Raw genomic sequence first — 21752 nt, 5'->3', positions numbered from 1 at the left:
GGGGAATGCCACAGGGAAGTCCCGTCAAGTCACCGTGCGTCAGAGGGGGGCGGGGTCACCGGGTGGCCCCGCCCCCCCGTTATTTAAGAACTGTCAGACGAGGAGCGCCGTCACACAGCGGGAGCCTCCCTCCATGCCAGCATGGATTGCGGAGCGGCCCAGAGAAGAAAATGAAGAAGAGAAGAAAAGAAGAAGAGAAGAAGAGAAGAAGAGAAGAAGAGAAGAGCGGGAGCCTCCCCCCCATGCCATGGGTGCGGAGCGGCCCGAGGAGAAGAAGACAGAAGACGCCGCGGAGGAGATGCTGGACGAGAACGCCGGAGGAAGAACCAGAAGAACCAGAAGAGCCAGAAGAACCAGAAGATGAAGGAAGATAGAAGAAAGAAGAAGCATTTAAATAAAGGAATTGTCAAAAACTGTCTCTTGTCATTTTTAACATTTTTGACACTTTTTTCGTGAAATGGTAGGGGTACTTATGTACCCCCTTACCATTTCACACAGGGGGGGGGCCGGGATCTGGGGGTCACCTTGTTAAAGGGGGCTTCCAGATTCCGATAAGCCCCCCGCCCGCAGACCCCCACAACCACCGGCCAGGGTTGTGGGGATGAGGCCCTTGTCCTCATCAACATGGGGACAAGGTGTTTTGGGGGGCTACCCCAAAGCACCCTCCCAATGTTGAGGGCATGTGGCCTGGTACGGTTCAGGAGGGAGGGGGGCCGCACTCTCGTCCCCCCCTCTTTTCCTGCGGCCTGCCAGGTTGTGTGCTCGGATAAGGGTCTGGTATGGATTTTTGGGGGGACCCCACGCCGTTTTTTTTTTTTTTTTGGCGCGGGGTTCCCCTTAAAATCCATACCAGACCTGAAGGGTCTGGTATGGAATTTAGGGGGAACCCCACGTCATTTTTTTTTTTTTTTTTTGGCCGGGGTTCCCCTTAATATCCATACCAGACCTGAAGGGCCTGGTATGGAATTTAGGAGGACTCCCACGTCATTTTTTTTTTTTAATTTTGGTTCGGGGTTCCCCTTTGGGGAATTCCCATGCCGTTTTTATCAATGAACTTCTATGTGTATTGTCGGCAATGCAATAGCCGCGGGTAGTTTTAAATGAGTTTTTTCCTTCAAAATGTCATTTTGCTGTCAGACTGTTCTAAACACGGGAAACATGCGCCCCTTTACAGGCATACTATAGACACCCCCCAGGTACGAAATTTAAAGGGATATTACACTTTTATTGTTTGACTTTAAGCATTATTAAAATCACTGCTCCTGAAAAAACGGCCGTTTTTAAAACTTTTTTTTGCATTGATCCATGTCCCCTGGGGCAGGACCCAGGTCCCCAAACACTTTTTATGACAATAACTTGCATATAAGCCTTTAAAATTAGCACTTTTGATTATTCATGTTCGTGTCCCATAGACTTTAACGGTGTTCGCATGTTCGAACGAACTTTTTTCCTGTTCGCATGTTCTGGTGCGAACCGAACAGGGGGGTGTTCGGCTCATCTCTACTCACAGATACTCTAGTTGGAATGCTGAAATGAGCCCTGCTGCAAAGTATTGCATCAAAAATTGTAATTACACGCCCCTGTTAAACAAGGGCTGAAAAATTGGGCCTTAGGCACTGGTGCTGGTGCACAACACTGCAACCCCTCACAGACACTCTAGTTGTAACGCAGAAACGAGCCCTGCTGCAAAGTATTGCATCAAAAATTGTAATTACACGCCCCTGTTAAACAGGGGCTGAAAAATTGTGCCTTAGGCACTGGTGGTGGCGCCCAGAACCAAAAATGTTCTTACAAGCTATCAGCGTGATGATTGAGGAGGAAGAGGATAATTTCTCAGGGATAGTCACTCAGCATCAGTATAGGCAGTCTTTGAAGGGATCTGAGATTTCAAAAAAAATTATTCGGTTACATCAGCATCAGGTGCTTGGTAGCTGGTGGTGATCCAAGACTGATTCATTTTTATGAAGGTCAGTCGATCGACCGAGTCGGTGGACAGACGCACCCTGTGATCGGTTACAAAGCCTCCAGCAGCACTGAATGTGCGTTCCGAAAGAACGCTGGATGCAGGACAGGCCAGTAGCTCAATTGCATACTGTGCAAGCTCTGGCCAGTGATCCATCCTCAAGACCCAGTAACCCAGAGGATTTTCGGTGGGAAAGGTGTCCAAGTCAGATCTTGCCCCTAGGTATTCCTGCACCATGTAAAACAGACGCTGGCGATGGTTGCTGGAACCGATCATACCTTGGGGCTGCGGACCAAAAAATTGTCTGAACGCATCGGTCAGACGGCCACCTTCTCCACCGCTCCTTCTTTGATTGACCGAAGCCTCAGCAACATGTTGTCCAGAAACAGGAGTTTGTAACCTCCCAGTCTCTGGGAACGCGTTGCACAGACCTTTCTGCAAGGCCTCCCGAAGATGTTTCATCTTCTGCTCCCTCTGCGATGGCAAGATAAGGTCCGCAACCTTACCCTTGTAACGTGGATCAAGGAGGGTTGCCAGCCAGTATTGGTCCTTCTCCTTGATACCACGAATACGAGGATCCTTACGCAGGCTTTGCAGGATCAGGGAGGCCATGCAGCGTAGGTTTGCTGAGGCATTCGGTCCGGAGTCCTCTGGGTCACTAAGGACGACATGGTCCGCAGCCACCTCCTCCCAGCCACGTACAAGTCCATGTGTTTCTTGGGACTGATCCCTTAAAGACTGCTGCTGATGCTGAGTGCCAGGCTCCACCTCCATACTGACACAATCTTCCTCCTCCTCCTCCTCGTCCTCTTCCTGTGTGATCGGCGGGCACGCAGGAACACTGTCTGGATAAAGGGGACCTTGAGAGCTAAGGAAGTCCTCCTCTTCCTGCCTCTGTTCTGCCTCAAGTGCCCTGTCCATTATTCCATGCAGTGTGTGCTCCAACAGGTGGACAAGGGGGACAGTGTCACTGATGCATGCACTGTCACTGCTCACCATCCTTGTGGCCTCCTCAAATGGTGACAGGACAGTGCATGCATCCCTGATCATGGCCCACTGGTGTGAGGAAAAAAAAACAAGCTCCCCTGACCCTTTCCTGGTGCCATAGTCACACAGGTACTCATTGATGGCTCTCTGCTGCGTGTGCAGCCACTGCAGCATGGCCAACGTTGAGTTCCACCTGGTGGGCATGTCACAGATTAGGCGGTTCTTGGGCAGGTTAAACTCCTTTTGGAGGTCCGCCAGCCGAGCACTGGCATTATATGACCGGCGGAAATGCACACAGACTTTCCTGGCCTGCCTCAGGACATCCTGTAAGCCCGGGTACCTGCCCAAGAACCGCTGCACCACCAAGTTAAGGACGTGAGCCAAACAGGGCACATGGGTCATTTGTCCCTGTCGGAGGGCAGAGAGGAGGTTGGTGCCATTGTCGCAAACCAATTCCTGCCTTAAGTTGGCGTGGTGTCAACCACCTCTGAACCTGCCCCTGCAGAGCTGACAGAACCTCTGCCCCAGTGTGACTCCTGTCCCCCAAGCACACCAGCTCAAGCACCGCATGGCATCTTTTGGCCTGCGTACTTGCGTAGCCCCTTGAACGGCTACGGAGCACCGCTGGTTCCGAGGACAAAGCACAGGAAGAGGCCATGGAGGAAGAAGAAGAGGAGGGGGTGGAGGAGAGAGGTGTGTCACAATTATTAGCATTTTGGAGGCGTGGTGGCGGAACAACCTCCAACACTACTGCACCTTGTCCTGCATCCTTCCCAGCTGTCAGCAGAGTCACCCAATGCGCCGTGAAACTTAGGTAACACTCCTGTCCATGCCTGCTGGACCATGAGTCAGTGGTAATATGCACCTTACCGCTGACCGCCCTGTCCAGCGAGGCATGGACATTGCCTTCCACATGCCGGTAGAGAGCCGGAATCGCCTTCCGTGAGAAAAAGTGGCGTTTGGGTACCTGCCACTGAGGAACTGCACATTCCACAAACTCACGGAAGGGGGCAGAGTCTACCAACTGAAAAGGCAGCAGTTGAAGTGCTAGCAATTTTGCCAAGCTAGCATTCAACCGCTGCACATGTGGATGGCTGGGAGCAAACTTCTTTTGGCGGTGCAGCAGCTGGGGCAGGGAAATTTGCCTGGTACAATCTGACGTCGGTGTACCAAAAGAAGATTGCCCACAAGTACTTGGCTGTGACACACCTAATTCTACACCTTCATTCCTCTCAGTGCAGGTCTCAGAGAGGACTAAAGGTATAGTGGGGTTGGAGATCTCAGCTGATGAGGAGCAAGGAGAGGTCCTCTTTGTTCTTTGGTGTGGGTCTTTTAGATACGCTTGCCAACGAACTGCATGGCAGGTCAACATATGTCTGGTCAAGCATGTGGTACCCAAGCGGGAGATGTTTTGGCCACGCGAGATACGCTTGAGACATATGTTGCAAATAGCAGCGGTGCGATCTGATGCACTCGTCTCAAAAAAGGCCCACACCAAAGAACTTTTTGAATAACGCGCAGAGACTGCAGCGCCCTGCACATGTGGAGCTTTGGGGTGTGATGCAGTCAATGTGCTGCCCTTAGGCTGGCCCCTGGAGGGCATCCTGCCTCGTTGGTGATGTGCCGCCTCCTCCTCCACTTCCTCTCTCCTATCAGGCACCCACGTTGAGTCAGTGACCTCATCATCCCCTCCCTCCTCATCACTGGAGCAAACCCGGCAGTATGCTGCAGCAGGGGGAGCACGACTGCCAGATTGCTGTCCTTCTTGGGCATCTCCTCTGTCTGTGCTCATGTTACTGCCTTCATCGAGCTCAGTATCATCATCAGAGCCTTCCAAATGCTGGGCATCCTCCTGGAGCATGTACCCAACACTGTGGTCAAACAGTTCGAGGGACTCCTCAGGAGGACATGGTGGGGCTAGGGAAGGAGTCACTGATGACATTGAGCCGAGGGAAGAGGCCGCTGCTTTGCCAGACAAAGTACCCTGGGCATGGGTGAGAGAGGATGAGGAGGATGAGGACGACTTGGTCATCCACTCGACCAAGTCTTCCGCATGTTGCGGCTCAACACGGCCAGCTGCCGAAAAAAAGGCCAAGCGTGTCCCACGGCCACGTGCTGATGAGGATGCACCGTCTCCATGACCAGCACTAGACACAGAGCCTGCTTGCCCTTTCTTATTGGATTGTGACTGTCTGCCTCTCCTTCTTGGCCTTCCAGACATACTGATGGCCTGTAGCTGCACTAAGCTGGGATATATATATATATATATATATATATATATATATATATATATATGTACTGATACTGGAGCTAGCAAAATCAACTGCCTGCCTGTAGCATGAGAACACCACCAACCTTCTATAGGTAGCTTTAGCTGAACACTGTGCAGAACTCGCAAAAAACTAACTTGTAGCTTTTTTAGCTGCCTGCGGTAGTGATAGGATCAGGAAAACACCACCAACCTTCTACAGGTAGCTTTAGGTGAACACTGTGCAGAGCTCGCAAAAAAATAACTTGTAGGTTTAGCTGAACACTGTGAGGTGGACGCACCACACTAACTTGTAGTTTTAGCTGAACACTGTGAGCAGGACGCACAGCACTAACTTGTAGTTTTAGCTGAACACTGTGAGCAGGACGCACTGCACTAACTTGTAGCTTTAGATGAACACTGTGCAGAGGTCTCACTACACTAACTTGTAGGTTTAGCTGAACACTGTGAGCAGGATGCACAGCACTAACTTGTAGTTTTAGCTGAACAATGTGAGCAGGATGCACCGCACTAACTTGTAGGTTTAGCTGAACACTGTGAGGTGGACGCACCACACTAACTTGTAGTTTTAGCTGAACACTGTGAGCAGGACGCACAGCACTAACTTGTAGTTTTAGCTGAACACTGTGAGCAGGACGCACCTCACTAACTTGTAGGTTTAGCTGAACACTGTGAGGTGGATGCACCACACTAACTTGTAGTTTTAGCTGAACACTGTGAGCAGGACGCACAGCACTAACTTGTAGTTTTAGCTGAACACTGTGAGCAGGACGCACTGCACTAACTTGTAGCTTTAGATGAACACTGTGCAGAGGTCTCACTACACTAACTTGTAGGTTTAGCTGAACACTGTGAGCAGGACGCACAGCACTAACTTGTAGTTTTAGCTGAACACTGTGAGTAGGACGCACTGCACTAACTTGTAGCTTTAGATGAACACTGTGCAGAGGTCTCACTACACTAACTTGTAGGTTTAGCTGAACACTGTGAGCAGGACGCACAGCACTAACTTGTAGTTTTAGCTGAACACTGTGAGCAGGACGCACCGCACTAACTTGTAGGTTTAGCTGAACACTGTGAGGTGGATGCACCACACTAACTTGTAGTTTTAGCTGAACAATGTGAGCAGGACGCACAGCACTAACTTGTAGTTTTAGCTGAACACTGTGAGCAGGACGCACTGCACTAACTTGTAGCTTTAGATGAACACTGTGCAGAGGTCTCACTACACTAACTTGTAGGTTTAGCTGAACACTGTGAGCAGGACGCACAGCACTAACTTGTAGTTTTAGCTGAACACTGTGAGCAGGACGCACCGCACTAACTTGTAGGTTTAGCTGAACACTGTGAGGTGGACGCACCACACTAACTTGTAGTTTTAGCTGAACGCTGTGAGCAGGACGCACCTCACTAACTTGTAGGTTTAGCTGAACACTGTGAGCAGGACGCACAGCACTAACTTGTAGTTTTAGCTGAACACTATGAGCAGGACGCACCGCACTAACTTGTAGGTTTAGCTGAACACTGTGAGGTGGACGCACCACACTAACTTGTAGTTTTAGCTGAACACTGTGAGTAGGACGCACCCCACTAACTTGTAGGTTTAGCTGAACACTGTGAGCAGGACGCACCCCACTAACTTGTAGTTTTAGCTGAACACTGTGAGCAGGACGCACTGCACTAACTGTAAATAGTCTAGCTGCCTGACTGTGGTACAAATAGGATCAAAAGAACACCAGCAATTTTCTTCAGGTAGCTGTAAATACTGTAACAAGACAAGCCTGCCTGTCAGTAAGAAGATAACAGGAACGGATCTAGCTGAACACTGTGATCAGGACGCACCCCACTAACTTGTAGGTTTAGCTGAACACTGTGAGCAGGACGCACCCCACTAACTTGTAGTTTTAGCTGAACACTGTGAGCAGGACGCACTGCACTAACTGTAAATAGTCTAGCTGCCTGACTGTGGTACTAATAGGATCAAAAGAACACCAGCAATTTTCTTCAGGTAGCTGTAAATACTGTAACAAGACAAGCCTGCCTGTCAGTAAGAAGATAACAGGAACGGATCTAGCTGAACACTGTGAGCAGGACGCACTGCACTAACTTGTAGGTTTAGCTGAATACTGTGAGCAGGACGCACCCCACTAACTTGTAGTTTTAGCTGAACACTGTGAGCAGGACGCACTGCACTAACTGTAAATAATCTAGCTGCCTGACTGTGGTACTAATAGGATCAAAAGAACACCAGCAATTTTCTTCAGGTAGCTGTAACTACTGTAACAAGACAAGCCTGCCTGTCAGTAGGAAGATAACAGGAACGGATCTAGCTAAACTGAATACAGTGTATATATGTGTATATATGCAACACCTGGGATGCATATATATATACACAATACACTGTAAGTGCAGCTAACTGACTGACTGTTCTGCCTAATCTATCTAACTCAAATCAAATGACACTGTCTCTCTGTCTATCTCTTTCAACACCGGAACACACACTACACAGGGCCGCCGTGTAGGCAGCCTTATATAGTGTGGGGCGTGTACTAAATCCCCTGAGCCATAATTGGCCAAAGCCTCCTTGGCTTTGGCCAATTACGGCTCTGTGATCAGACGGCGCTGTGATTGGCCAAGCATGCGGGTCATAGTGCATGCTTGGCCAATCATCAGCCAGCAATGCACTGCGATGCCGCAGTGAATTATGGGCCGTGACGCGCCACACGAATTTGGCGCGAACGGCCCATAATGTTCGGAATTCGGCGAACGACCGAACAGCCGATGACTCGAACACGAAGCACATCCCTACTCTACATAATTCAGAATGTGCCACAGTGTACTGCCTCCGAACTAATCCCATCCCACCACTGCCACTGATCCTATCAACCCCCTAGCCTTGCCACTGATCCCAGGAGTCCTAGTATGCCAGAGTTTTCTGTCTATTGATGGGTCCCCTCACCTCCCCAGTCCATGGTGTGCAGGCAGTGAGGAGATGATATGCTGTAACCTTTAGCAACCAATCAGTGAGCAGTAATGATGAGCACTAACCTCTTGCAACCAATCATTGAGCAGTAATAATGTGCAGTAACCTCTAACAGCCAATTCGTGAGTGGTAAGGATGTCCAGTAACCTCTAGCAACCAATCAGTAAACAGTATGAATGTACAGTAATCGTTAGCAACCAATCAACAAGCAGAAGTCATGTGCTGTAGCCTCTAGCAAATAATCAGTGAGCCATAATGTGTGCTGTAATCTCTAGCAGCCAGTTAGTGAGTAGTAATGATACACTGTAACCTCTGGCAATCATTCGCAATCGCTACCTGATCTGATTAAGCAAACTGCCAATTTATGTATGTCTCAGAGCAGATGGAGATTGAAATTGCATGGAAGGGTGGGGAGCCCAAGAAAACGTTTGCCCAAGGTCCAATCGGTATTAAAGATGGCCCTGCCTGGGGCAATTGCAGCTGTACCCTACAGTTGCCACTGTGTGTCACTGGCACCTAGAGCAACAGTTATGGGACAGAAGCAAATCCTGTGCAATTGAGCATTTGTGTCCTCTCTGGCACTCACTAGTAGTGTAGCAGGGTAAGTTTCCAAGGTAGAGAAGGGTTTGGGACTGAACATCCCATGGGACTTTAAATGAAACCATGACCTGATGCGGTCATGTGTTTCCATCCCTGTACTAGTCTAAGAAAAAGGAGCAACAAGGGTGGGACTTTAAATGAAATGCGTGAATGCCCAGAAACGAAACCGATGAACAACTAGGAAAATGTATTCAATTCATAAAAATATAACATGCATATAATAAAAATATATCAATCACAGAAATATTGGCAATAATAGCAGCAATTATACATGATTATATGAATACAACAATTTTCCATGGTACACCAATTGGATATTAATACACAACCATATAATATAGGGTATTGTCTACAAAATAAGCCTCCAGAAAACTCCAAATAAAAAAGTAGAATTGCATGACACTGGTGAAAAACGCGACAATAGTAGCTCTACGCGTTTTGTGGCTATAGTGCCACTCATCAGGAGCAAGCGCGTGTCTTATCTAGGGAGATATAAAAAATTGGTCTAGTAAATATATACATGACACAGAGGTGAGGTAATTAAAAGAGCCCCACACAAAGTGCATGCTTACGCATTTTGGTTTGTAGGATGGTGGTAGAAGGCCGTACACTGCTCGACAATCGGAGACGCCACCCCCCCGGGAGCTGAGGTGGACGGATCAGCGGGGGCAACCTACAAGGCGCCATCCAAGGCAGGCATGTTCCCCCGAGGTGAAACCTGAAGTGGAAAGTGAAGGTTGAAAATAAAGATACGACCATACCATAGAAGTGAAGGGCAGTGTGTAAGTAAGAATGCAAAAGTGATACTGCCCGAAAGAAGGAAAATATATGGCACTATAGCCACGAAACGCGTAGAGCTACCATTGTCACACTTTTCACCAGCGTCATGCAATTCTACTTTTTTATTTGGAGTTTTTTGGAGGCTTATTTTGTAGACAATACCCTATATTATATGGTTGTGTATTAATATCCAATTGGTGTACCATGGAAAACTGTTGTATTCATATAATCATGTATAATTGCTGCTATTATTGCCAATATTTCTTTCTAATTGTGATTGATATATTTTTATTATATGCATGTTATATTTTTATGAATCGAATACATTTTCCTAGTTGTTCATCGGTTTCGTTTCTGGGAATTCACGCATTTCATTTAAAGTCCCACCCTTGTTGCTCCTTTTTCTTAGTTTCCAAGGTAGAAGAGCCCAGAAGATGCTTGCTTGAGGGGGATTGGTGTCTATCCTTGGAGGATCCTGGCATTCCCTTGGGCTAATGGAGAGTGGAAGCCCTTGTTGCTTTTGGAGACCTAATCCCAAGAAAGTGACACTCCCCACTAGGGTCATGGGTCCACCCTGAAGTAGATGCTGGCCTTCTCCCTGCTGGACGTGAGTTCACTTCTCTACCCATGCAGGAGGGGTGCTATATAAGTTTGCACATTATTGTTATTTTTGCACAGGTTTATATGATATTTGCACACAGAAGAAGAGTACAATTTATAATAAGTGACTTATTTCATGTTTTATACTAAGTGCTGTTTTATTATGAAATATAGATATTTTATATCACTTTGTGATATCAATACAGCTACTAGTGATTTTTTGGCCATACTTCTATGGATCATGCACTCCTGTGATCCATTTTCAGCCAACAGCGGGCTGAAGTCCACTGTCGGCTGACATCGCACAGCTGGTTCAGGCTCTGAAAAGATTCATATGGTCAGGATCTGCCCAGAAGTCTTGACCAGTAGCTGGGACAGCCTATCAGCGATCCACTGAGAGGCTGAGCCAATCCCTCCCCCTACACAGCCCAGTGCTCCAGTAAGCATTGGAGGGGAGAGCAAAGAGCCTCTGGCTGACAGTCACGGCTCTCTGCTCAGAGCAAAGGGGGAGAACTGAGAGATCAGCGGTGTTTGATTGCTCAGTTCTCACTGCAGAGGCAGCGGGGGGGGGGGGGCAGATGCAGCATTGGATCAGGCCAGGGAATGGAATTTAGAAGAATTTACTCACCACTAGCAGAAACTGAAGTTGGTAAGTGTAAACCCCAGAGCTTACACTTATAAAAAAAAGTATTTTTTTTTACCAGGTTCCCTTTAAAGTAGTACAGGAAGACACTTTGCTGGTGTTTGACTCACCTCTGGACAATGGTCTTGCACTTGATCTGGAGTTGTTATAAGTTTTGTTAGAATGACAAACACAGAAGACCCCTGAAAAAAAAAAAACATACAGCATAACTAGAGCTTTAAAGACTATGCTTGTACTTTTGTTCTGTAGCATACCTGATGTGCATTTATCATTTTCATTAAAGCAGTATTAAACCCAAAACCAAAAATGTATTACAGCGCTTTGCAAAAGTATTCACCCCACTTGACATTTTTCGTGTTTTTGTTGCCTCACAACCTGGAATTAACATGGATTGCTTGAGGATTTTCATCATTTAATTTACAGAACATGCCCACAACTTTGAAGATGTTTTTTTTTTTTTTTTTGGATGGTTTGTGCTTGTGAACAGCAATCTTTAAGTCTGACCACAGATTTTCTATTGGATTGAGGTCTGGGCTTAGATTAGGCAATTCCAACACATTTACACGTTTCCCCTTAAACCACTCAAGTGTTGCTTTAGCAGTGTGTTTGGGGTCATTGTCCTGCTGGAAGGTGAACCTCTGTCCTAGCCTCAAATCACACACAGAGTGGTACAGGTTTTGCTCAAGAATATCCCTGTATTTAGCACCATCCATCTTTCCCTCAACTCTGACCCAATTTCCCAGTCCCGACTGCTAAAAAACATCCCCACAGCATGATGCTGCCACCACCATGTTATACTGCGGGGATGGTGTTCTTTGGGTGATGTGATGTGTTGGATTTGCGCCAGACATAGCGTTTTCTTTGATGGCCAAAAAGTTCAATTTTAGTCTCATCAGACCAGAGCACCTTCCTCCATACATTTTGGCAGTCTCCCACATGCCTTTTCGCAAACTCAAAATGTGCCATTTTGTTTTTTGCTGAAAGTAATAGCTTTCTTCTGGCCACTCTGCCATAAAGCCCAACTCTATGGAGCGTACGGCTTATTGTCGTCCTATGTACAGATACTCCAGTCTCTGCTGTGGAACTCTGCAGCTCCTCCAGGGTTACCTTAGGTCTCTGTGCTGCCTCTCTGATTAATGCCCTCCTTGCCCGGTCAGTGAGTTTTGGTGTGCGGCCGTCTCTTGGCAGGTTTGCTGTTGTGCCATGTTCTTTCCATTTGGTTATGATAGATTTGATGGTGCTCCAAGGGATCATCAAAGATTGATTTTTTTTTATAACCTAACCCTGACTTGTATTTCTCAACAACATTGTCCCTTACTTGTTTGGAGAGTTCCTTGGTCTTCATGGCAGTGTTTGGTTAGTTTTGCCTCTTGCTTAGTTGTTGCAGCCCCTGGGGCCTTTCAAAAAGGTGTGTATATGTAACACATATATGTTGCACACAGGTGGACATCATTTCACCAATTATGTGACTTTTGAAGGTAATTGGTTGCACCAGATCTTTTTATGGGCTTTAGAACAAAGTGGGCGAATACATACGCACATGCCAATTATCATTTTTTAATTTCTGAAAAATAGTTTTATGTATATATTTTTCTAATTATTCTTCACCAACTTAGACTATTGTGTTCTATGGAAGAGCCCTGGGGCCATCATAAAAAAAAAAAAAAAAAAGAGCCCTGGGGCCATCATAAAAAAAAAACTGAATTCTGACTTTGAAACTCAGAATTCTGAGATTAAAATTCAGAATTGTAAGTTTAAAAAAAAAATACAGAATTCTGAGATTCAAAGTCAGAATTCTGAGTTTCAAAGTCAGAATTCTGAGTTTCAAAGTCAGAATTCTGAGATTAAAAGTCAAAATTCTGAGATTAAAAGTCAGAATTCTGAGATTCAAAGTCAGAATTCTGAGATTAAAAGTCAGAATTCTGAGATTAAAAGTCAGAATTCTGAGTTTCAAAGTCAGAATTCTGAGTTTCAAAGTCAGAATTCTGAGATTAAAAGTCAGAATTCTGAGTTTCAAAGTCAGAATTCTGAGTTTCAAAGTCAGAATTCTGAGTTTATAAATATAGTAGTCTATAGGAAGATTTTAGGACCAATGAGCAATAATGTAGTAACACCCACAGATCATCATTCTGCAGACATACATGTCTTCTGCTCTGTATATGGATATGTAAATCTATCTTAGTTACAGCACACAGTATAGGGAAGCAGGCAGTGCTGGGTTCTCTGGTTCCTCTGCTGTCTTATCCTTCTATGTCATCTGCTCCAACATAAAGAGCCATGCTGAAAACGTGTGTATTGTGTGTGAGTGGGGGGGGGACACAGCTTCCATAGATAGCAGAACACAATGGCCAGCACAGCACAGCTCTGCACTCCAACTTGTAGGAAACATTTCACTTTTGCCCCTACATGAGGGAATTGTGAATGGCTAGAAAGCAGCAGGACAATGTGTATCTATGTTTATAATGGATTGATCATAGCAATTACTTGTGTGGACTAATAGAGATGTTTCACATACAATTAACCTCATATTAAACATAAAAGCACATACAAATCACTAATGAGAGATAGTGTAGTGGTTAGAGCAGCAGGTTTATATTGGTGAAGTTGTGGGTTCTAGTCCAGGTGAGGGCATTTTTTTATACATATATATTTTAAAATATGAGATAGTGAGGGCTTAAATTGTATTTTATCAATATATCCAAAATTGATTTCAAGGTATATTAACAAAGACACACTGATATATTGAGCACACAAAGTTGTAGTATATGCTGCCTACTATAAATTAGAGAGTAGAGATTTCAAAGAAAAAACTGTGTATATATTATTAGGGTGATCAGATGGGATCATTAGGGTATCATCTTCAGTTTCCCCTGGGGGGGCAGTTCACAATTTCAGGAGACTGGTCATAACAAATCGATCATAAATCACTTATCTGGATTAATACAGTTGTTTCACAGATAATGAACCACATATTAAACATTAAGAAAGCAACCATTAAGAACCCTTAAGTGACAGTATAGTGGTTAGCGCACCAGGCTTATAGTGTTGAAAGTTCTGGTTCTTATGCGATTCAGAGCATGTTTTTTAATTATATATATTTTCAATATAATGATTTTATATTAAACTTATTTTAAACTATGTTACTGAGAACTTAAATTGTATTTTATTGATATATCCAAATTGATTTCAAGGCATATTAACAAAGACATATTGATAAAATTGTTGTATAAACTGACTACTATAAATTAGAGAGTAGGGATTTTTTTTACAAATCTGTGTATATATTGGGATGATTTTGGTGACATGGGGCCAGTTCTCAATTTCAGGAGATTGTCCCTGGAAGCTGCATGATAACCATCATATCTCATAACTCAACCACCAATGCAGGGGCATTTTTCCATCCAGTGACACCACCGATGCAGGGTAATTTCTTTCCATGCAATGACACTACCGATGCAGGGTCATTTTTTCCATCCAGTGAGACACCACTGATGCAGGGTCATTTTGTTTCCATCTATTGACACCACCGATGCAGGGTCATTTTTTTCCATCCAGTGACACCACCGATGCAGGGCCATTTTTTTCCATCCAATGACACCACCGATGCAGGGCCATTTTTTTCCATTCAATGACACCACCGATGCAGGGCCATTTTTCTTCTTCACTACTGTTAGCCCCTTATGTGTGCTCCAGTTTTAAACTCTAAGACCCCTTTCACACCGAGCTGCCCATAGCGTCCACGGTAAAACGCAGCTATTTTTATCTGCGTTTTACCGTCGGATTAGCGGCGCATTTCGGCCGCTAGCGGGGCACTTTTACCCCCCGCTAGCGGCCGAGAAAGGGTTAAAACCGCCCGCAATGCACCGAAATAGCGGCGTTTTGCCGGCGGTATCCCAGCGCTGCCCCATTGATTTCAATGGGGAGCAGCGGTGGAGGAGCGGTAAACACATCGCTCCAAAGAAGCTGCTGACAGGACTTTTTTTCCTGTCCTGCCAGCGCAGCGCTCCGGTGTGAAAGTCCTCGGGTAGAGTAATGTGAAGTCTTCACATTACTCTACCCGAGTGCTTTCACACCGGAGCGCTGCGCTGGCAGGACAGGAAAAAAAGTCCTGTCAGCAGCTTCTTTGGAGCGATGTGTTTACCGCTCCTCCACCGCTGCTCCCCATTGAAATCAATGGGGCAGCGCTGGGATACCGCCGGCAAAACGCCGCTATTGCGGCGCACTGCGGGCGGTTTTAACCCTTTCTCGGCCGCTAGTGGGGGGGGTAAAAGCACCCCGCTAGTGGCCGAAATGTCATTGGATGGGAAAAATGACCCTGCATCGGTGGTGTCATTAGATGGGAAAAATGACCCTGCATCGGTGGTGTCATTGGATAGGAAAAATGACCCTGCATCGGTGATATCATACATAGTTACATAGTTACATAGTAGGTGAGGTTGAAAAAAGACACAAGTCCATCAAGTCCAACCTTTGTGTGTGATTATGTGTCAGTATTACATTACATATCCCTGTATAGTGTGGTCATTCAGGTGATTATCTAATAGTTTCTTGAAGCTATCAATGCTCCCCGCTGAGACCACCGCCTGTGGAAGGGAATTCCACATCCTTGCCGCTCTTACAGTAAAGAACCCTCTACGTAGTTTAAGGTTAAACCTCTTTTCTTCTAATTGTAATGAGTGGCCACGAGTCTTATTAAACTCTCTTCTGCGAAAAAGTTTTATCCCTATTGTGGGGTCACCAGTACAGTATTTGTAAATTGAAATCATATCCCCTCTCAAGCGTCTCTTCTCCAGAGAGAATAAGTTCAGTGCTCGCAACCTTTCCTCATAACTAAGATCCTCCAGACCCTTTATTAGCTTTGTTGCCCTTCTTTGTACTCGCTCCATTTCCAGTACGTCCCTCCTGAGGACTGGTGCCCAGAACTGGACAGCATACTCCAGGTGCGGGGGGACCAGAGTCTTGTAGAGCGGGAGAATTATCGTTTTATCTCTGCAGTTGATCCCCCTTTTAATGCATGCCAATATTCTGTTTGCTTTATTAGCAGCAGCTTGGCATTGCATGCCATTGCTGAGCCTATCATCCACTAGGACCCCCAGGTCCTTTTCCATCCTAGATTCCCCCAGAGGTTCTCCCCCCAGTGTATAGATTGCATTCATATTTTTGCCACCCAAATGCATTATTTTACATTTTTCTACATTGAACCTCATTTGCCATGTATTTGCCATCATTACATGGGAAAAATGACTCTGCATCGGTGGTGTCATTACATGGGAAAAATGACCCTGCATCGGTGGTGTCATTGGATAGGAAAAATGACCCTGCATCGGTGATATCATTACATGGGAAAAATGACCCTGCATCGGTGGTGTCATTACATGGGAAAAATGACCCTGCATCGGTGGTGTCATTACATGGGAAAAATGACCCTGCATCGGTGGTGTCATTGGATAGGAAAAATGACCCTGCATCGGTGATATCATTACATGGGAAAAATGACCCTGCATCGGTGGTGTCATTACATGGGAAAAATTACCCTGCATCGGTGGTGTCATTGGATAGGAAAATTGACCCTGCATCGGTGGTGTCATTAGATGGGAAAAATGACCCTGCATCGGTGGTGTCATTACATGGGAAAAATGACCCTGCATTGGTGGTGTCATTAGATGGGAAAAATGACCCTGCATCGGTGATATCATTACATGGGAAAAATGACCCTGCATCGGTGATATCATTACATGGGAAAAATGACCCTGCATCGGTGGTGTCTTTAGATGGGAAAAATGACCCTGCATCGGTGATGTCATTACATGGGAAAAATGACCCTGCATCGGTGATATCATTACATTGGAAAAATGACCCTGCATCGGTGATATCATTACATGGGAAAAATGACCCTGCATCGATGATGTCATTACATGGGAAAAATGACCCTGCATCGGTGGGGTCACTGGATGGGAAAAATGACCCTGCATCGGTGATGTCATTCCATGGGAAAAATTACCCTGCATCGGTGGTGTCATTGGATGGAAAAAATTCCTGTGTCAATGGTGTAGCTAAGAGGAAAATGGCGCTGCATCTGTGTCAGTGGGGATAAAGTGCAGCCAATCAGTGAAGGGGAGATATGGGCGTGTACATTGTAGTACACACAGATTATAGTGCAGAGCTCAGGGCTGAGTTATGAGATATGATGGTTATCATGCAGCTTCCAGGGACAATCTACTGAAATTGAGAACTGGCCCCATGTCACCAAAATTATCCCAATATATACACAGATTTGTAAAAAAATCCCTACTCTCTAATTTATAGTAGTCAGCATATACAACTTTTTTATCAATATGTCTTTGTTAATATGCCTTGAAATCAATTTGGATATATCAATAATATACATATATATAATATATTTTAAAATATGTTTAATATAAAATCAATATATTGAAAATATATAACTAAAGATTATGCCCTGAACTGGATTAGAATCTACAACTTTCAACACTATAAGCCTATTACTCTAACCGCTAGGCTATCACTTAAGCACACTTTAGCAGTGCTTTTTATGTTGAATATGAGATAAATTGTGTGTGACACACCTTATCAGCCCATACAATTAATTGCTATGATTAATCTGTTATGACCATAGACACACATTGTCCTGCTGCCTTCTAGCCATTCACAATTCCCTCATGTAGGGGCAATAGTGCAATGTGTCCTACAAGTTGGGGTGCAGAGGTGTGCTGGCCCTTGTGTTCTGTTATCTATGGAAGCTCAGCCCCCCCCCACTCACACACAATACACACATTTTCAGCATGGCTCTTTATGTTGGAGCAGATGACAGAGAAGAAGGATAAGACAGCAAACCGAGGAACTAATTAATACAGTAGAGGAACCAGAGACCCAGCACTGCCTGCTTCCCTATACTGTGTGCTGTAACTAAGATAGATTTACATATTCATATACAGAGCAGAAGACATGTATGTCTGCAGAATGATGATCTGTAGGTGTTACTACCTTATTGCTCATTGGTCCTAAAATCTTCCTAATAAAGACTACTATATTTATAAACTCAGAATTCTGACTTTGAAACTCAGAATTCTGACTTTGAAACTCAGAATTCTGACTTTGAAATTCAGAATTCTGTCTTTTAACCACTTCCCGCCCGCCCTATAGCAGATTGACGTCCGGGAAGTGGTTGTGTTATCCTGACTGGACGTCATATGACGTCCAGCAGGATAACATGCCGCAGCGCGCCCCCGGGGGCGCGCATCGCGGCGATCGGTGGAGCGGTGTGTCAGTCTGACACACCGCTACACTGATCTTGGTAAAAAGCCTCCGGCGGAGGCTCTTTACCACGTGATCAGCCGTGTCCAATCACGGCTGATCACGCTGTCAATAGGAAGAGCCGTTGATCGGCTCTTTCTCACTCGCGTCTGACAGACGCGATTAGAGGAGAGCCGATCGGCGGTTCTCCTGGCAGGGGGGGTCTGTGCTGATTGTTTATCAGCGCAGCCCCCCCTCAGATCACCACACTGGACCACCAGGGATCGCCACTAGGACCACCAGGGAAGGGGCAACATGTGGATGGCCAGGTATGTACCCCATGGCCATCCACATGTGCCCAGTCAGTGCCAATCAGTGCCCACACAATGGGCACTGATTGGCACCATTATGTTGCAGTGATGCCCAACAATGCCACCCTTAGGGGCATCACTGCAAACAACCAGTGCCGTCAGTGCCACCCATCAGTGTCCATTCATGCCACCTGTCAGTGCCCATCCGTGCCCATCAGTGCCCATCTATCAGTGCCCATCCATGCCCATCTGTGCCAACTATCAGTGCCACCCATAAGTAACCATCAATGCCACCTATGAGTGCCCATCAATGCCACCTATGAGTGCCCATCAGTGCCGCCTATAAGTGCCCATCTGTGCCACCTATGAGTGCCCATCAGTGCCGCTTACCAGTGCCACCTATCAGTGCCCATCAGTGCCGCCTATTAGTGCCCATCAGTGCCGCCTATCAGTGCCCATCATCAGTGCCCGTCAGTGCCACCTCATCAGTGCCACCTCATTGGTGCCACCTCATCGGTGCCCATCAGTGCCGCCGTATCAGTGCCAGTCAGTGCCCGTCAGTGCAGCCATATCAGTGTCCGTTGTTGAAGAAGAAAACGTACTTATTTACAAAAAAATTTTAACAGAAACAAAGAAAAACTTGTTTTTTTTCAAAATTTTCGGTCTTTTTTTATTTGTTGCGCAAAAAATAAAAACCGCAGAGGTGATCAAATACCACCAAAAGAAAGCTCTATTTGTGGGAACAAAATGATAAAAAATTTGTTTGGGTACAGTGTAGCATGACCGCGCAATTGTCATTCAAATTGCGACAGCGCTGAAAGCTGAAAATTGGTCTGGGCGGGAAGGTGTCTAAGTGCCTGGTATTGAAGTGGTTAATCTCAGAATTCTGACTTTTAATCTCAGAATTCTGACTTTTAATCTCAGAATTCTGACTTTGAAACTCAGAATTCTGAGTTTTAATCTCAGAATTCTAACTTTGAAACTCAGAATTCTGACTTTGAAACTCAGAATTCTGACATTTTAACTCAGAATTCTGACTTTTAATCCCAGAATTCTGACTTTGAAACTCAGAATTCTGACTTTTAATCTCAGAATTCTGTAAATTTTTTTTTTTTAACTCACGATTCTGACTTTGAATCTCAGAATTCTGACTTTCAAACTCAGAATTCTGACTTTGAATCTCAGAATTCTGACTTTGAATCTCAGAATTCTGACTTTCAAACTCAGAATTCTGACTTTGAATCTCAGAATTCTGACTTTGAATCTCAGAATTCTGACTTTCAAACTCAGAATTCTGACTTTCAAACTCAGAATTCTGTAAAAAAAAATTTTTTTTTTGCAAACTCATAATTCTGTATTTTTTTTTATGATGGCCCCAGGGCTCTTCCATACATAACAGCCAGAGTATTAGTAACCTAAAAAAATCTAACTTAGCAACCCTGCTTGCCAAAGGACAACCATCAGTTATGATAAGTCTAATTTCAAACTAGCATAATACTATCTATGATCACTAGAATGAGGAATAAAAGTATCTGTCTCAAAATACTATAAAATGCATCAGTTTTGCTCTGTCTTTCTCTCCAACTTTTAAATTGTAAATACCCCCTAATATGTACACTTTCTTGAATGCAGTTTTAGTGCTTCTATTTACCTGTGGTGGGATGACATAGTCTGCAACATCCATCACTCTTTTACTGTAGCGCCCAACGCCTTTAACTTTTGTCATAACAGAAGACTCGATTGATGAGTCCCGAATCTGATAAGCTTTCTCATGAAGAAAAACCCAGCTGTAAAAAAAAAAAAAAGATATGAACAATGCAAAATCCATTCTCAACTGTAGGCATGTTCTGGTTCAGCTAAAAGTTCAAGGATGCTTAGAGCAACCAGTTGGTGGGCCATTAAATTACAGAACTACCAAATATAAATATGGATAAATAAAAATCCAATGTCACATTAAATTCCATCATTATTTGAATATTGAATCAGTTGTGTTTTCATTTTCTATAGACCTCTTGAAAAGGCTGTGCCTGGCTTAATATACCATTTGTCCTGGCACAATATTTCCCCATGAGGCTTGGGGAAAATTTAAGTTTTTCAGTCCCTTCCAGCATTTTACATACATTCATATTTGTAAATAATCTCAGAGCAGTAACGAAACATGAGTATATTTATGATAACCTCTAGTAAGCAAGCATGCTTACCAGCTCTGTATACCATTGCTTTCACTGTTTACGGGGATCTGTGGTGACCCTATGGATGGGGAATAATGGGTAATGGAGCCATTCCATTGCTGGAATATTCCTCCAGCAGCAGACAGAAGCAATTAGATACTAGGCCTAGAGAAAACCTAAATAGACCTGAAGAATGAACTACAGCGGAGCCACATACAAAATCTAGCCAGGACAGGGGTGCTACACATGTATCTTCCTGTGCACTAAGACTAACAAGCATGGAGAGCAAGGTTTTGAACCATGAGGAATTTAAGTCCAAAAGCAATATGAGTTGACCATGAAATCTGTAATAAATGTCAGCTCATAAAAAAAAAATTATGGCTAGCCCCAATAACAGTTCAGACTATAGACCTTATAGGCTTACCTCTGAATGTTATCTTGGGTACTTTCAGTAAATGGTAGTTTCCCAGGTGGCTTCACCCATAATCAGATTGATTTCTGCCAAATGGATTGCATTTTTTCATATCCTCAGGCAAACAAGCATTGAATACCAGTGTAAGGGGACCCCTTTCCCACTGACAATAAATGTAGGGGAGCCATTTTTCCATTGACAAATTATAAAAGGGGGTCCATTTTCCCACTGACCAAAAATGTAAGGAAGTCCTTCTCCCACTAAAAATCATTGAGAGAGGAGATTCTACACTGAACAGCAATGTAATGCGCATTTGTTGTAATGTTGCGATAACCCCCAGAGGAGCCACTGGAAATAACTGGGTCCCCCTTACCTGTCCAGAGGCTGCCTGCCCTCTTTCCAGTCCCATTAGCACACCAACAAACTCAGGCTCTATTCTAGAGGTCTTTTTAAGATTTATTGCAGGCGTTGAGCAAAAATGCAGGAAGGAGGATTTAGAGTGTAGGATATTCAAAAGCTTACACAAAATTCATGGAGGACAACTTCTTGAAAAAAAAATTCCCAGCAGTATTAGGCCCTATAGTAGCAGCCTCAAAAATAATGCTGAGTAAAGAGGGGACAGCCAGTAAATCTGAGACCCTATGAGAGCAGTCACAGAGCAGATCATCATTATGTTGGTAGCATTGGAGGTCAGTAAATAATCTCCAGATTACATTGGTAGTTATTGTAGAATACTGTGTAACATGGGTAGATACCAGTTATGTGGAGATTCTATACTG

General features: G+C 44.8%; 1 protein-coding gene across 1 annotated transcript in view; it reads right to left on the bottom strand.

Moving 5' to 3' along the window:
* Nucleotides 1–21752, bottom strand: part of P2RX3 (purinergic receptor P2X 3) — a 451883-nt gene that overhangs the window by 265997 nt on the left and 164134 nt on the right. The window contains exons 2-3 of the mRNA XM_073596991.1: nucleotides 20042–20177; nucleotides 10936–11007 (exon numbers count right to left, since the gene is read on the bottom strand). Coding sequence (XP_073453092.1) covers nucleotides 10936–11007; nucleotides 20042–20177 — 208 coding nt within the window. The remainder of the gene's footprint in view (nucleotides 1–10935; nucleotides 11008–20041; nucleotides 20178–21752) is intronic.

The sequence above is a fragment of the Aquarana catesbeiana genome, linkage group LG08 (assembly GCF_042186555.1).
Source record: "Aquarana catesbeiana isolate 2022-GZ linkage group LG08, ASM4218655v1, whole genome shotgun sequence".
NCBI lineage: Eukaryota > Metazoa > Chordata > Amphibia > Anura > Ranidae > Aquarana > Aquarana catesbeiana.
This window is presented reverse-complemented; position numbering and strand designations above follow the sequence as displayed.